Here is an 18,115-nt window from a genome sequence, read left to right as displayed (position 1 = left end):
ATTAAATTCAGCAATTTATGAATGAATAAATTTTTGTCGTGGTTTAGTTTCAATAAAACTTCAAGGAATTTTGTCATTGAAAATTCAAAAGTTTATGAAAAATCAGTGGCAATTGTCAACACTGTTGACAAAATTTCAATTTAATTACGCCGTAAAAATCAATAGAAATCATAAACATTCAAGACGGTACGTATACTGTCCGACGAGTGATAAAAGCGATTGGAGACTGCAATTGCGATTAATTTCATCGGCGCATTAAATTCAGCAATTTATGAATGAATAAATTTTTGTCATGGTTTAGTTTCAATAAAACTTCAAGGAATTTTGTCATTGAAAATTCAAAATTTTATGAAAAATCAGTGGAAATTGTCAACACTGTTGACAAAATTTCAATTTAATTATTCCATGAAAATCAATAAAAATCATGAAAATTCAAGTGAAAACACGAGAGAAACAATTAGCTCTGCCGAAAAGTTATATGTTCCACGTAAGAATATTTGATGGAGTGGAACAGATTTACTTGAGAGAAATTAACCAACAATAAACTCCTTTGATGATTATTAACATTTAGAATTATTCCAAATTATTTTACATAAAAAATCTCATAATTAATAATAACAAAAATAATTATTAAAATTATTAAGATTACGATTAAGATGAACATTATTAATTATTAAAATTATTAATAATAACCTGGGAATAACTGGCCTGGAGAAAAACGCTAATAAAAAAAATTAATTCTTCCCCCAAGAAAATTCCATGGCCAAAGTAATTTGTTCCTCAGTGTATTCGCCCTCTTGAGGCCAAAATTAATTATAATTTCGGATTTGACGAACACATCAACGCTTTCGTTCGGAAGCAAAAAATCCCTAAATCCCCGTATTGTTTGTTTGATTGAAAATAATTTCACCCTTTGATGTAAGTCACTTTGCAAGAAAAGTGTTCGCCGCCCTCTCGAGGAGTCTCTTGATTGCCAGGGTAGCCACACTGCGGTTTAGGTGCAAGTAAGAGAGTTGTGGAGGTGCACGAGAAACCAGTTAATTACGCATCCTCGGTTACAAGCACGTTCTACTTTTCGCATAATTTTTTTTCTCATACTTTTCATCCCCGACGTTCCTTCCCCTGTGAGGCTTGAGAATTTCTGTAGGGCTTTCCGCTCACAAGGGTTAGAGGACTTCGCCAATTACGGACGGCATCCGCTTTAGTCGACTGCACCAACCAATCTTCTTTGGTACTTTGGAATAACATAATCTACTTTAGTGAGCGTTTGTGGTGAGGTAATGGCTCATTACAAATCCACAGAGCAATTCCAACGGTTAATCATTCATTTTCTCGGCAATTGAATGAAAGTTGATTGCGAGTTGCAATTCATACTTCTCATTTTTATGCTTCAGTGGCTGTTCAACATTTTTTATATTTCTCTTTTTCTCGTTTCAGACTCGGTAGTGCCGGTGGCTCTCTGTCTCCTGATCGAGAAAGGACTCTCATTGGTAAATATGAAAATAAATTGAATCGGATTGGACAAAAATTCTAATTTCTTCAATTTGAGAAACTCGTGGTTCTAGAAAGCACACTGTTGGAAAAAAATTGGAATTTCGTGGACTGTTGACCCATAATTCAGTAGCGAAGCGGCAAAACGATTTAAGTCGATTTAGGTCAGCTGATTCTTCGAAGAATATCTCCGAATCTAAGATAGATAGCAAAATTTTCGTAATAACGTTTCTTGTAGCTCTTAATTCGCTCTACAAAAAAGGTTTTGACAAAATTTTGCTATTTACTCTAGATTCCGAGATATTTCTTGAAAACAGACCACCGTAATTATTCCAAGCGTTTCCGTTCATCTTTAAAAAACTCTCAACTTCTCAGCCATTAACGGTCATCTGAAGGAATTTTAATTTGCTCAATTCAATATTCAGTGAAAATTCATAACTGAATGAAAAAATCAGGGGAAGCGCTGACGTTCAGGTCAATTATTGCATGAAAAATCCGATTTTCTTGAATTTTCAAGACAAATGAGAATTTTTGTGAACGCTTTCGTCTGGAATTGAATTCAAACTCACAACATTGAAAATTCAGATGACGTTGTGACTGAAATTTCAAGAAATTTGTAACATTGTGGTTAATTTCCCTCATGTAAATCTGTTCCACTTCATCAAATATTCTCACGTGGAACATAGTTTTTCGGCCGAGTAAATTTTTTCTCTCAGTGTACGTGCGTTTTCTCGAGTCAACAATAATACCGGAAAAATCGTGAAATCGTTGAAGTCAAACTATCGCTGTAGGGATTCCAGTATCACCAATGGGGAACCTTTTCCGATATCGCTTGATATAAATTCTCACAGAGGAAAAATACAGGAGTAGGAAAAATGTTTTGGAAAAAAGTTGTGTCTCAGATGGTCAATGTTGCACGACATCGTGATTTTATCCCTATATTTTATATACGTCTAACTGAGCGTGCTATCGGACTCTGGGTGCAGCTGAGCGTAATCTTGGCAAATAGTTTTCCGAGTAAAAACGTTGCTGGAATGGGGCACTGGAAACATGAGCGTCGAGTCATTTGAACGACTTCTGTAAAATCATGAACTGGAGCTTTCAACACTTCGGATATGATGAATAATGCAGGCTCATATATTATGCGCGGAGTTTGATAATTCATGGTGACGGCGCTTTTGGGGTGAATCACTGTCCGTGTCGTGGGGTGGCATCCACTGCGGTTGATATTCCAGCGCTACTGTTTTATTGAATTGAGTAGTTTTTCAGTGACGCAGATGAATACATTATCAAATATTTTTGCCTGAAATTTTGGCTACAGTTTCTCTCTATATAATAAAAAAATAAGGGCAAAATTTAAGACAATTCAGGCGACGCAAAAATTCAGACGAAGGGAGGAGGATGTCCCAGGGTCAAACGCGGTGGGGGGGCTGACAGTTGGATTGGGGGGGAGCGAGCGAAGCGAGCGGGGGGGCGAAGCCCCCTAGTGTTGAAATATTTATAAAGTGCAGGGAGAGAAATATTCGATAAAAATTACGTATCTTTTTCGTAATTCCGGAGCGAAATGTGGTTGTAGGGAATTTTATGGAACTGTCACGGAATTTTTCCAGAGCGTTCCGTAATTTTTATCTGAATCTCCTGTGAAAAATTACGATACCGTCACTTAATTTTTCTGAGTGGATTCCGTACTCGGTGAGCGAATTGTGAGTTCCGTAATTTTTATTGAACATCTCTTTCCGTGTGATTGATTCACTTGAATCTCAGCTTCGTCACTGAGAAATCACCGTTTGATGACGACAATCGATGGAATGTGTAATTTTCAGGTTAATTATTCCGTAAAAATTAATAGAAATCGGGAAAATTCAAGTCATTGAAACTTTAGAGTGATCTGGTACTAAATATTCAGGTTTCGATTGAAAATTCCAAGAAATTGGACCATTCACGTTTTTCGCTTCAAAAATTTAAGATTCCATTCAATTTTTTATGAAGCTTTATGATTTTTTCCCTTTCTAAGGTGAATCCAATGATGCTCTGCTGAAAATTATCAGTTAAATGTCCATAAAATTTCAATTCAAAGAAGAATTGAGGGGAAATTAATCAGAAATTCATGGAACATTACAGTGCACTGAGAAAAAATTCTAATATCTGAAACATATTTACTTGAAATCAGTAATTTTTCTTCAATCCCTCAATTCATAGTCATTACGATCATAAAATCATCTTTATCCAAAGTCATTGGAATTCTAAAGATATCTAAATCGAAAATATTTCCGTAAAACATGAAAAAGGAAATCGTTGAATGAAATAAAATAAATGATTCATGCCGGTAATGCATAAAAAACAAGAAGAAATATAAAATAATTTCTTGATTTATCTCAAAAACATCTTTTCCCCGGGTGCACATGACATCCTGACAAATTAAAAAAGCAACATCAAAGTAAAATTAACATGATTAATCCCATTCGAAAGATTTCTCCTCGAGTTCCTGCTGAAGCCGTGTGAATTCGAGTGAGCACTTCATTTAAGTACGATTGACTCCCAGAACTCAAGTGTGCCACTTGCTTACTCTCGTGAAATTGGTGCGCAACTTGTAAAGAGCATTACACGTAGGGACCCCGGTATAACTCTGTGTGTTACCCTGTGACTATGTGTCGACGCTTCAGTGACATAAAACAGAATTCACGGGAAAATCTCGGAAACGATTCTATCCGTAATCATAAGAGTTTAATCAATTAGTGAGATGTGAGCATAATGGGAACAATTTGATTCCCCCGATACATTTAGAAATGTGCAGGGAGAGAAAAGTTGGAAGGAAATTATCCAGAAAATCTCAGCAAATTTGATTATAGAAAAGGTCATCGTGAGGCGAAATGTAGGTTAATAATTTTTTTTTTAATAAAAAATGAATAAAAATACAAGAATAAATGAGCGGGAAATTGCTTTCGTCACAGTATAATCAATATATTTTTGTTAAAAAATTACCAATTTTTTTCCGAATGGAATTTCTTTGATGATGTATTTTAAATTGAATTTAATGATTCTGGGAATTCAACATTGCCTCAGTATTGGTAGCCAACATTGCCCCAACGCTAAACTTTTGTTATCTATCCCCGAATATTAATTTCAAAATAAATTTTTTCAACTATAAATCATGGAATCAATCTCACGTCGAAAGACGATAAAAATACCATATTTGAACTCCTGAGGTCAAAATTAGTTATGCTGACCCAAAAAAATTGAAACTTTCGAATTTGACGAATACAACACGTAGGAAAAAATCGTATAGAATCTTTCTACACGGACGGTGTATAGCATTTCTATAGGTTTTTCGTATATGATATTCGGATATTTCTATACGAAAATTTCCTATACGGTTCATTTCTATACGAATTTCTACACGAATTCGTATAGAAATAATCCGTATAGGGAATTTTTGTATAGAAATATCCGAATATCATATACGAAAAACCTATAGAAATTCTATACGCAAATCGTATAGAAACTTTCTATACGATTTTTTCATACGTGAATGCCCCCATTGAGAAGCAAAAAGTAAAATAAAAATAAAACACAATATAAAGAAAAAAATAAAAATAAAAATACGAATTCCGCTTCGCGATTGCCTGATTCATTTGACGATTTTTTTCACTTTTTTCCTCCGCGTGGCACCGATGTTAATCCAATGTGTACATTTCCGTGCGACATAAAACAGAATTCAGAGGAAAATCGCTGAGACGATTCTATCCGTAATCATAAGAGTTTAATCAATTAGTGAGATTTGAGTACAATGGAAATAATTTTACTCTCCCTGGACGCATCCAGAAACGTGGGAACCATGTTAATCCGGGTAAAAAATATTCCTGAGAATGTAGAGAGGATTTGAAAAAGGATGGTATAGTCGGCGCGAGAAATTTCGTACGGTCCAGAGATTGGAATTAACTAACTGGATTATACCACGTTGATTCATTTTGATAGCGCAGTCTCAACAAAGATTACCTCCGAGTTATTTTTACAAGTGGAAGTGAATAATTCATCACATTTACCGGGTATTTGACCGTGTATATTCATAACTGCGCTATAATTTCATAAAGTTGTGACTATGGCCGGCATAACCCGAGAGGAAATTGCCATTTATTCTCGGTTATTCTCCTCCAGGCACTAAATCTTGAAATCCTTCAAGATTCTTGATCAATATCTCCAATTCATAGGGGCTACTATTAGCCACTGCAAATGGGATGCACATGAATATTTCAGCTATGCAATTAGCAGTAGACTGCCAACAATTCCTGTTATCTCGCCTGTGTTGAATGGAGACGGAGAAGGTCGTTGTAAATGTTTGATAATGTAATTTGGATGTGCTGGGTACATTTCTGGAATGTGAAGATTCAGTGAAATTTATGGATTTGAGCTAGATATTGTGAAGAGGCGATTCGTTTTATTATGAGATGTGGCGCGGTTCAATGAACGCGATGGGATTTTAATCATTTCGTTATTGAGAGGAAATGTCTTTTGGATAGCTTGCTTCGTAAAATGTCTCTTCGTTGGAGACTGTTTCCCTCATTATGTGATGAGTTGGACTTCTGGGTTTGAGAAATATTGAAATTTTATGGACAGTTCACTGGTAATTGTCAGGAGATGCTGTCATAAAATTGTAGATTTCACTGGAAATGAGAGGGAATTATAAATTTTTGAGCAGCAGGAAGACGAGAATTACTGAACTTACTTGAATTTTTTATTGAAATATGAATATTCAGTAGCGAAGCGGTAAAACGGTACAAGTCAACTTTGACTATTGGTCAATTTTTAATGCATATCTCGGAATCTACGGCAGATAGCAAAATTTCTGTTATAACTTTTTTTGTTGCTCTTGATTTTCTCTACAAATAAGTTATTGCAAAAATTTCGTCAACTCCCACAGATTCGGAGATATTCTTCGAAAACTCATCGAAGAGCTAAGTAACATAGCCGATTTAGTCGAATTTTGTTGAGTTTTTATGATCTCCATTAATTTTTATGAAATAATTGAACTAAAATTTGCGGTATCTATTGATTTTTTATCAATATTTAAATTTTTAATGGCGAAATTCCTTGAAATTCCAGTGGAACTATGGTGTGATAAAAATTTACAAGAAGTGCACCGGAAATTTCGGCTACAAGTTTTTACCAGTGTGCTGTACTAGAAAAAAAAATTGAAATTTCGTGGACAGTTCACAAGTAATTCTCAAGAGGACGAGGTTGAATTAGATTCAACATGAATTCTAATTTTTTTGAGTAGTAGAAAAATATGAATTTTCCAATTAAACTTCCATTTTCAATGAAAACATGAATATTCAGTACCAAATTACGCTGCGTTTTCAATTAGTGAAAATTTAAGAATATGTTTACCTCAAGTTTCGTGTGTTCTATCAATTCTACAGCATAATTTCTCTGCAATAATTTTTTTAAGCAAAAATGATTGAGAACTAGAACTTTGTTGTCTGCTTCTTAGAAAAATTCTCTCAGAATGAGCGAAAATTTCTCATACATTCCCCAATATTCCTCAATATTCCTTTCCAACAAAAAATTCCAAAACCTTAAAAAAAAACTAAAAATCGTGCTGACGACGAGGGTCAGTTCCTCGAACCACTATCGTCAATTCAACCAAAAAAACTCCTAAGAATTCCACATTTCCAGGACATCATAGCACACGGACCGGGCATGGTGTTCCACGTAGTCAACCTCATCGTGATGGTCCTGATGCCGATGGTGGTCATCCACGTCAAGGAATCCGGCTTCAGTCTGAGTAAGTAGTAAAACCACCATCAAAATGTAAATACAAATAATTCCCCCAGAACCTCCATTTCGTTATAATATTTCAATGGACTGAAAACAGTCGACTGCGGTAATCCCAGTGAACATTTCGCTGATAGAGTTGTCAGCTGGTCATCCAACCTGGCATTCTCCATATAACTTGGGATAGCATCCCGACGTGAAACGTTATACCCGCAACCCCGTTTTCATGTCGCTTTCCTCCCCCACCCGCTCCCTGCAATTCGCATTCGTTGAGAATATGTCATCCCTGAGTTTACATGCAAATCCAATTACTTGGGGTGTGCCTTGTGGCAGATCCATTGGATATGTTCAGTTTCTGCTTTTGTCACGCATACAGACAAATCATCGGGCTAAATTAACACGGGTAAATGTTGAATTAAATTAGGTGGATGGTAATAGGAATGGCATTAACATCCTCGGCATTTCATTCGGAATATATTATCTCCAGGGTGGGGACAGAGACGCCGGGAGAGAGGGAGTTGAAAAGAAAGAGAGAGAGAGAGGAAAAAAACAACGATTTGTTGGAGGTGAAAAGTTTCGTTTTGGCACGAAACAAGCGCCTAAAAGTTGGAAAGTCTTTGAGTATCTTTTTCGAGTGCATACACCCGGTCTTCTTCACCCATGCTCTTTACCCTTCTACCAGATACCGACAGAGTCGACCTACTCCTGACATGCGAAACGACTCACGTCTGCACTCAAGAGCACACCTACTTACTTAGACCGTAGTTTTGATACCTCCTCGTACTTTCTGGGATGTGCTAGCTTTTAGGTTTGAGGATTCTTTTTCGACATGACCCAAAAGCAAATTGGTAGATGAAAACCCACTATGTTGGGGAGAGAAGTTTCTTGGCATAGGGTAGAGGGAAAAACTGGCCGATATCGTGGACATAATTTGTTGAGATTAGAAAGTAGCATGTTTCATCCACTTGCGATAACGGAATTAAGGGGTAAGAGAAGGTCTTTGATTCCGTGAAATTTTTTAAACTAGTTTTCTATGAAAAGTTATTAATATTTTTGAAAACCAAAGCAGATTGATCTTCATCGAAGCCTTCTAAAGGTCAATATGCTTTGGTTTTGGAAAATATTGAAAACTTTTTGAAGGAAATTGGTTGGAGTATTTGAAGAACAAGCAGGTTTCCGTTACGCCGCGAAGGTTGTTCGATATTTCTATCAAAATGAATGTGGAGACAGGATTTTGGTATTGGTATATAACACAGTGAAACCTTCAGAACTCGATTGAATCAATCATGATGATTACTATTTTTTGAGTAGCAATCATCAATGTATTTACAATTTCCATATATCGTAATTTAATTTACTTAAAATTTAGTAGGGAATTGGTCAATCGGTTCAAGTCGACTTAGCTCTCAGTTGAGTTTTTTTTTTTGAATAACTCGGAATTTAAGAAAGGTAGCGAAATTTTTGTAAGATCTTTTTCGATAGTCTTCACTTTTTCTTACAAAAAAGATTTTTAGAAAAATTTTGCTGACTCCTTTAGAATTTGAGATATTTATTGAGATCTGGCGCTAGAAGGGAATTGACTGAAACCGTTTGACCACTGCTGAATTATGAATTAAATAAAAAAATATTATTCATTTACTTAGATTCACTTAAATTTGGACGGCGCGTCGTCCGTACTTATTCGAAATATTATTCCGGAATTGAGGATAAAATATTCCGGATTCCGGAATATTATTATTCTGGAATTAAGAATTAAATATTTCGGTTTTCGGAATATTATAAACACTGTTAAGAATTTTCGTCTAAATTTTGTGTGACGAATTCCGGAAATTTTTATCGTGTTCAAGTTCCACTAAAATTTCAGGAAATCTTGTCATTGACAAATTAAATATTCCATTGATTTCCTGTTCGAATGACTTGACAATCAATAGAATAACTTAGAAAATATAGGAAATCAATAGAACACTTGATCTTTCAGTTTAATTACTCTGTGAAAAATCCGGAAAATTCAGGGAAAAATTAAAAATTTATGTCATTTTGTTTTTAAATATTCATGTTTCACTGAAAATTCAATCAAATTGTGAAACTTCCGTCCCACTTCCACTGAAAATTGACGAATTTCCGTGAATTCTACTCAAAACTTGAAATTTCATAACCATTTTTTCCCTAAATTCGATTCAATGTCACTCTCATCAGATTTACTATAATATCTTCCGCGAAATGTCAAAGAAATTTTGCCAGTGTACCCGATTCGTGGATATTTTTTTGTCCTACATAACAATGTGTGGAAAGCGCGATTTTGCGCACGCGGAGCACCCGTAAAATTTCACTTTACGCACGAGTGCGGAAACATACTATTTTCTCCCAATTAAACTAGCGAGATTAAAAAAACAGACAGGACTACGATCCTCAGGACAGCGCTCGAAAAAAATCAAATGCCTCCAACAGCCCCTAATTACAAAAGAGAGAAGAAAGAAGCGCATAAAAAGTCTCAGCCCCGTTGAAAACACTGTGAAGGAACGGAAGGGTGGAAAAAAAAGCCCTGGGACCAAAGCGAACGTTAAACGAGAAGGGGCTCGACGTACCGTGAAATTCCACGAACGAGAGTCACGAGTGGATGGGAGGAGTGGTTCGTACTTCTAAGTAGATGTTGGATAATACGTAGGCAGCCTTAGGTGGGTTATAGGTTGGAAGCTAAAATCCAGGTGGCTGAGCGGCTCACCTCCACACACAATGAACCTATCCCCCCTCGACCCCAACCCCCAATGGTGTATGAATCTAGACATGTAAACGTAGACATCACAGACACAATCGTACAGCGTTACTCAGACCTTTGCACTCTTGGATAAGAATGTATTTACATATGCAACGACCCTGGATTCTAGCCAGCACTCCCTGTTAGGTTAACTAGCTCGTTGCACTACTGGTCTGAATGCACACCTCTGGTCCGTTTACACCGGATAATCCGTTGGAAATTAGAGTGGGAAAATTGGTTCCCAAGAATGCCAATGTTCCAAAGCAAAAGCTCGAAGATGCCGGGCCCTTGGCTTCTTGGCTTTCTAGGGTGAGTGGGTGGTTCTGGGAGAGGGGGTAAGTCTGAGTGCCTTCGGGATGTAGCAGCGCGGGGGGAAGGATCTTGATTTTTTTTTGAGGGAATTTCGGGATGAAGTTTTACGTAATGCAGAGCTAGAATTTTTTGTGGGATTGATTTCGAAATTGATAAAAATTCTATCAAAGTTCGCCATGCATATCGAGAATTTTTGTTGTTTATTATGAAATAATGTAGATTGATTTTTCGAAATTTACGAATATTCTAATTTTTTTCATTAACGATATCCAAGTACTATGTCTATTTTTTCTCCTTCATTTTACAATGATTTTATTATTTGAACTTTGCAGGTTTTAATTTAAATCTCGATATTGAAAAATTAGAAAGTTTACTTTTGGAGGAAAATTACTGAAATAATTTGAAAATTGCATCGAGGCTCTCGTTGTACACTGGAGTTTTTACTAGTCAACATAGTATTTTCTGCTGTTTTCTCGAGTAGAATGTAGGAGGCGCTAAAACATAAGAAATAAATTTCACATCGCAAACGTTCGCAAATAAATGAAATTTTAAAGTTTTTCCGGTATAATCCTCGATTACTATGTGCACATAGTACTTTTTGGTTTTATATGCTCTCCGTATAGGTCCTTCAAAATTAGTGATATCTTCCAGAAGATCAAATCTTGTTTTTTCTCCGTGCCTTCTTCTCCGCATCTTCTCAATGACAGGTTTTTCCACATTTAATCTCGACAACTTCTCAAACAGATAAAATTGTTGTCACACTCTTAAAAATTTTTGTCTGAAATTTCCGGTACACTTTTCAGAAATTTATCGAATTTAATTACCATTGAAATTTCAAGGAATTTCGTCATTGAAAATTCAGAATTTTGTATAAAAATCAAAGAGAACTGTTAATTTCTGTGCCATTGTTCCCTGAAAATGAATAGAAAACCAACAAACACCGGTAAATATATTCTTGAATTTTCAGGACAGTGACCCCGAATGCGATTCAGATCGACAAAAATCATGAAACTGCAGATTTCCCTGAAAATTCACTGTCATTTGACACCGAATATTCATATTAGATAGGAAATTCAAATTAATTAACGAATTCTCGTTCATACGTTGTTTAAAATTCTGGAATTTTACCGAATTTTCAGTAGAACTTAAAATTTCATGATATTTGCCCTCTAAATCGCATTCACTATCACTGTCCTGAAAATTAATTGCCACACGGAGAGAAATATTCAGTAAAAATTACGGAACTCTCACTTCACTCACTGATTACGAAATCGACTCAGAAAATTTAAGTGACGGTATCGTAATTTTTCGCAAGAGATTCAGATAAAAATTACGGAACGCTCCGGAAAAATTTCGTGACAGTTCCGTAAAATTTCCTACAACCACATTTCGCTCCGGAATTACGGAAAGATACGTAATTTTTATTGAATATTTCTCTCCGTGCAACTGTCCATGAAGTCGTATTTTCTTTCTAACAATGCATCAAGCTCGCAATGCTCCTGACATAAATAATAGAAATCAATCAGCAGCCAGAAAAATACCCGAACTACATCTGTAAACCAGCATACTCGAGATTCCCGTCCCAACCCACTGCAATTCTGCCTCTTGAATGCACCTACAATCCACCAGGATTCCCAGCGCCCGAAGTTGTTGGTTAACCAAAATACTCATGAAATCCTAATAATCTCAACCCCAGACACTAGACTCGGGTATCCAAATTGATTCAAGTAGGTCTGGTGAACAGTGTAAGATGACAACTTCCAAAACAATTCAGCCCTCAAGTGGGGGAGAAAAACAGGCTCAACGAAGGGGACTCTCATTTCCTCCCTCATTCAAGACTGAATATAAAACCATCAATTAGCCAATTGAGTGAAAGAGGAAATTTAATTTGATCCCAGAAACTTTGGATGTTATGATGGAAAGTAGGGAGATGCTGAGTAAATTATTTTTGCATCAATTAGCACTACGTCGCTGGGAAAATTCAACGGGACTAAAATTTACATTTCTAATTCGGTACAACTGTACTTTTACTCCCCTCATCGTTCGTACGTGTTGTCGGGTGGAAAGCCTGATGTAGCCGGAGGTAGCCAGGGTAATGTGATCTCACCATGCTCGAAAACTAGAGAAGAGCACGGCGAAGATTCTGGGGATTAGCGTAGAATCGAGGTCCAAACTGTCTCATCCTAGATTATTTTATGAAAAGAGGGAGAATTTCGACATACGCTGTGTACATGTTCTAATAGGAAGAATAACTTTACAGGTTGGATAATCTTCCATGGGGCTTCTTGTTCGCGATGGAAATTCACTGAAATTGAGTTTTTCATGTTAGGCGAGAATTTATATTGACAGTTAGGTTTCTTGAACTTATTGTCAAAATTAAAGATCATACTCCATCGAATTTTTAACGGGTTGATAATTCAGAAATTTTCTAGAAAAATTCTAGTACGAGTACTGGAAAAAATTACAATCTACGGGCTGTGAAAAATTCTAGTGCTGTTAAGGTAAAATTTTTTGGTATTTCCGGTAAAATTTCTGGGGATTTCNAATTTTTATTGAATATTTCTCTCCGTGCAACTGTCCATGAAGTCGTATTTTCTTTCTAACAATGCATCAAGCTCGCAATGCTCCTGACATAAATAATAGAAATCAATCAGCAGCCAGAAAAATACCCGAACTACATCTGTAAACCAGCATACTCGAGATTCCCGTCCCAACCCACTGCAATTCTGCCTCTTGAATGCACCTACAATCCACCAGGATTCCCAGCGCCCGAAGTTGTTGGTTAACCAAAATACTCATGAAATCCTAATAATCTCAACCCCAGACACTAGACTCGGGTATCCAAATTGATTCAAGTAGGTCTGGTGAACAGTGTAAGATGACAACTTCCAAAACAATTCAGCCCTCAAGTGGGGGAGAAAAACAGGCTCAACGAAGGGGACTCTCATTTCCTCCCTCATTCAAGACTGAATATAAAACCATCAATTAGCCAATTGAGTGAAAGAGGAAATTTAATTTGATCCCAGAAACTTTGGATGTTATGATGGAAAGTAGGGAGATGCTGAGTAAATTATTTTTGCATCAATTAGCACTACGTCGCTGGGAAAATTCAACGGGACTAAAATTTACATTTCTAATTCGGTACAACTGTACTTTTACTCCCCTCATCGTTCGTACGTGTTGTCGGGTGGAAAGCCTGATGTAGCCGGAGGTAGCCAGGGTAATGTGATCTCACCATGCTCGAAAACTAGAGAAGAGCACGGCGAAGATTCTGGGGATTAGCGTAGAATCGAGGTCCAAACTGTCTCATCCTAGATTATTTTATGAAAAGAGGGAGAATTTCGACATACGCTGTGTACATGTTCTAATAGGAAGAATAACTTTACAGGTTGGATAATCTTCCATGGGGCTTCTTGTTCGCGATGGAAATTCACTGAAATTGAGTTTTTCATGTTAGGCGAGAATTTATATTGACAGTTAGGTTTCTTGAACTTATTGTCAAAATTAAAGATCATACTCCATCGAATTTTTAACGGGTTGATAATTCAGAAATTTTCTAGAAAAATTCTAGTACGAGTACTGGAAAAAATTACAATCTACGGGCTGTGAAAAATTCTAGTGCTGTTAAGGTAAAATTTTTTGGTATTTCCGGTAAAATTTCTGGGGATTTCTATGAAATTTTCACAGAAATACGGGGAAAAATTCACGTTTTCCCCAATATAATTTCTAGTGCTGGCACTGGAATTTTGTCCTGGCCGTCCCTTTGCGCCTCTGTTCCCGTGCTAGCACTAGAATTTTTCTAAAAAATTTCTCTCCGTGTAGCTGCATGAATTTTCAGAATCTGAAAACTGAAATTTCAGTAGTTATTCCAGAATTTAGGTGATTTTTCATTTAAAAATATATGGTAATTTCATAGAAATGAGTTATGATTAAAATATTTAAATTTTTTAGTTGGTATTTTAGGGGTAAATTTGTAACAGTGGCAATAGAAAATTTCTGGTTGGAAATTGGCTGAATATCACATTCAACTGAATTTTCAATGCACTGCAAATTCAGGAAAATGGTTATCTGAATTTTCACAATTTTTAAGAATTTTCATTGTCATATGGACCTGAAAATTGCAATTTCATTAGATACTTCACAAATCGAGTGATTTTTTAATAAAAAAAGGATATGGAAATTTCATAAAAATCAGTTATGATTAACAATTTCTAAATTTGTTAATTAAAATTTTAGGGGTAAATTCCTAACAGTGGCGAAAACAAATTTTTGGCTTTATGAATTTTGCAGGTAATTCGGGGGAAACTTGTTGGCAATCAATTCTTAAATCATGGAATCAAATGAAATTTGATTACACTGTCGGGGAATTTTTCTACAGCTTCAGAATCGAGCAGAAAATTCGCTGAACATCACATTCAACGGATTTTTTAATACACTGGATATCCAGGAAAATAGTTGCCTGAATTTTCAATAATTTTCCTTGTCATATGGACCGGTAAATTGTAATTCAATTAAATATTCCCGAATTAAACTGATTTTCAATTTAAAAAAATGGAAATTTCCCAAAAATGCAATAAGAAATTCTGATTACAAATTTCTAAATTTATTAGTTCAAATTTCGGGGGTAAACTCCTAACAGTGGCAATAAAAAATTTCGGGATTAGTAACTTAGTGGTTGATTCCGCTAAAAATTGCTGACAACCCATTCTTCAATTACGGAAAAAAAATGTTATTGCGCTAGCTGTGAATTTTTCTAGATTACCAAAAGCGTGTAAAAAAATCCTCATTTTTCCGCACTAATACCACAGCAATTCTTCTCGAATTCTTCCCGAATGAAAACCAAGGAGCCTAATTGCACCATTGATAAAAACCCATGATGAAGAAGATGGGTTTTCCCTTTAATCTGAAAACGAAATGCACTGCGTTTGCCAAAATACAACTTTACGCAGGGTAACTCGCCTCGGTGATTACGCTTCCTTGCCAGCTGGATACAGTGCCAGAGATCCAGACAGTTTCTTGTTGCGATTCAACGGTACAGTCTACTGTACAACGATTTCGTGCGACGTAAGTAGCGAATTACTGCTACGGTATGCATCATGACAGGGTATAAATCCTGGGAAATTCTAACATTATAAATATAAAGTTTTTAGCCGTTGGGAGAATTAATTGTCAAAACTATCACCATTCATTTCACATTTGTCCCCCTTTTTTTGAATATAAACCATTCGAATTTGCAGTTAAATTGAGGATTACGTATTCAGATATTGAAATTAATACCGACTTCTATAACTAGGGAGTTCTTATACCCTGGCAGACAGCTGAAATTATTGGTATGGTGTCACGTCAACCACACGTGCGCATGACATACCAGATTATATCGGAGATTTTTTCCATCGCATCGTGTTCCTTATTATATGTTACTTTTCCCTTATATAAGGGGGGCTGTAGTACATACACTTTATGTTTTATCCGTATATAAAGTCGATATTTGTTCAATTTGAAATAATCGATTGATCATTACATATTGGGAACAGATTATTTTTGTCATGCGGATATTTCCTGCAGAGAAGATCATTTCTTTGCACGTACTTTTGGAAAACAAGAATCATTAACAATTTCCATTGGTTTTTCCATAAAATTTTGAATTTTCCATTTCCAAACATAACATATCAAAAATCTACAATGAAATAACAATAAAATACTTATTTCAATGAGAATATTTGAATTACACTGATGAAAAAATATAATTCTGCCAATCAATTTGTTTCAGACAAACGAATGATCGAAATTTCTGTACAAAGTATTCTTATAGATTCTTGCCCGAAACATATTTGCGTGACAGTATCATATATTTTTCTCAGTGTTTAAAATAAACTAGCGAACGTCACTAGATTAGTTTACACTATTTTATTTCAATTTATTTTCTTTCCAGTTCCATCTTAAGAATTAGTAAAATATACTTTTATCCATTATTATTCTTATTATATGTATATTTTTCCTTAATTCACGAGCTACAATGTTGATTGAAGAGGAATTATGTTAAAGATCAATGAGAAGTGTTTTTTTGCGATTAAAATAAACACAACACAAAAGTCGTTCGAAATCTCATTAGGGTAATAAAAAAATATCTCCATGTATTACTGAAAATTTAATATCTATTTTTCTCTTCATATGGTAAATGGATATCCACACTCCTCATTCCTATAGTCGGATTCTAATTATTATTATGAATAGGAAATGAAAAAAGAATTTTAAAAAGATAATCGGTTAAATAAAAAAAATGAAATAGTTTTTTTTCTTCTTCACATCGGTGGGAACTTCGAATCACTTTTTTCTCTAAATATTAGAGAGACATTAACATTTCAGCGAGACGAAATTCCAAAAATGCAAAAAACAGTGCAAACAACTGAAAAAAAAAATTTTCCAATGTCTCTGGAACGTTTTAAAATCAATATGTTATTTAGAATAATAGAAGATTACCCATAAATTCGATTTTTATCCTTGTCTTTTGATAGCATGAATAAAATAAGTGACAGAAATTCAGAATTGAACACTAAAATCTTTATCGGATTATTATTGTATAATAATTCATTCATTCCAAGTGCAAAAAACTGGGGAAGACCTAAAAAGATAATTTTTCAATGTGTCCGGAACGTTTTAAAATCAATATCTTATTTACAACAATAGAAGATTACGCGTAGATTCAATTTCTTTTTGTCTTCTGATAGAATGAATAAAATAAAAGACAGAAATTGAGAATTGAAGACTCAAATTTTTATCGGATTATTATTGTGTAATAATTCATTAATTCCAAGTGAAATTTATTGACTTCGAATGAACAATTTCTCCCAGTACAATTCTACCCCTCTCAGACAATTTTCACTCCCTCGATTACCGAAGAATTCACGAGTCTATTGACGCGCCCCTCATCAATGAAATAATGTGTACTGCATCGAAAGTCGAGGACGAACTCGATCAATACCGAGAACAACCTGAAAACGAATGATGCGACAACTTATTTCACGAGAGCCGTGAAGACTTCATCCCCTATCTCCAGAGTTGCAATCATCTGAAAGACAATTCAGTGTGACAATGCACCGAGATAGCGAGATATTTCCGAGTCTACAGGACCCGATGGTGGAAAATTGCGGCAACTCGTACTCATGAATACGTTTCACTCCCCGTCTATTTGTCACTGTCTCCCAAACAAATTATTAAATTTGGAGTGATGAAGCTCCCTCATCAGCATGAAATATAACTAGTCGTTAATGATGTCATCAATCCATTATTTTCAACGACTAAAACAATTACACGCTGTTGGGGTCCAGTGAAATAGAGCGGCTTGGCCCTGATAAAGCTTTAAGAGTACTGGAAAAGCTTGGCACGATGAAACGTATTTCTGTGAATTTCCCATGGGATAATCAAGTACCTGGGACAAAGGGACTCACTGAGTGAGAATACGTGGATAGGAATATACTGTTGAGAGAACGAAATGGAGTTATTCCACTGACGGGCTACAACTTTGCAGTGGTGTGAATGCTTTTCAAGGGAGAGGGACAAAAGGAAAACGAGATGATGATGATAAGACATCAGTTTTTCTTTTTACAATTCAACTTGAAATGTCCTGTACAGGCGGAATGTCACAATGGAAGGCTCTCGATGCGATGATTCAATCTCTTCAACGACGTTTTTTTTAGTTCACTTGTACATATGCGCGTCGACTGATAAAATTTTTTTTTATTTACTGATAAAAATTGAGAAAATGAATTTCACTGAGAAATAAAA

The 18,115-nt window shown here is 35.6% G+C and overlaps 1 protein-coding gene across 1 annotated transcript in view; it reads left to right on the top strand.

Annotated features, from left to right (window-relative positions):
• The window catches only part of LOC107036296 (diacylglycerol O-acyltransferase 1), a 73,276-nt gene that overhangs the window by 17,762 nt on the left and 37,399 nt on the right, over nt 1-18,115 (top strand). The window contains exons 4-5 of the mRNA XM_015254175.1: nt 1,438-1,490; nt 7,165-7,273. Of these exons, the coding sequence (XP_015109661.1) occupies nt 1,438-1,490; nt 7,165-7,273 (162 nt within the window). The remainder of the gene's footprint in view (nt 1-1,437; nt 1,491-7,164; nt 7,274-18,115) is intronic.

The sequence above is a fragment of the Diachasma alloeum genome, unplaced genomic scaffold (genome assembly GCF_001412515.2).
Source record: "Diachasma alloeum isolate Michigan unplaced genomic scaffold, Dall2.0 Dall_scaffold_00208, whole genome shotgun sequence".
Classification (NCBI taxonomy): domain Eukaryota; kingdom Metazoa; phylum Arthropoda; class Insecta; order Hymenoptera; family Braconidae; genus Diachasma; species Diachasma alloeum.
The sequence above is the reverse complement of the archived record's forward strand: the minus strand, read 5'-3'. Positions and strand labels throughout refer to the sequence as shown.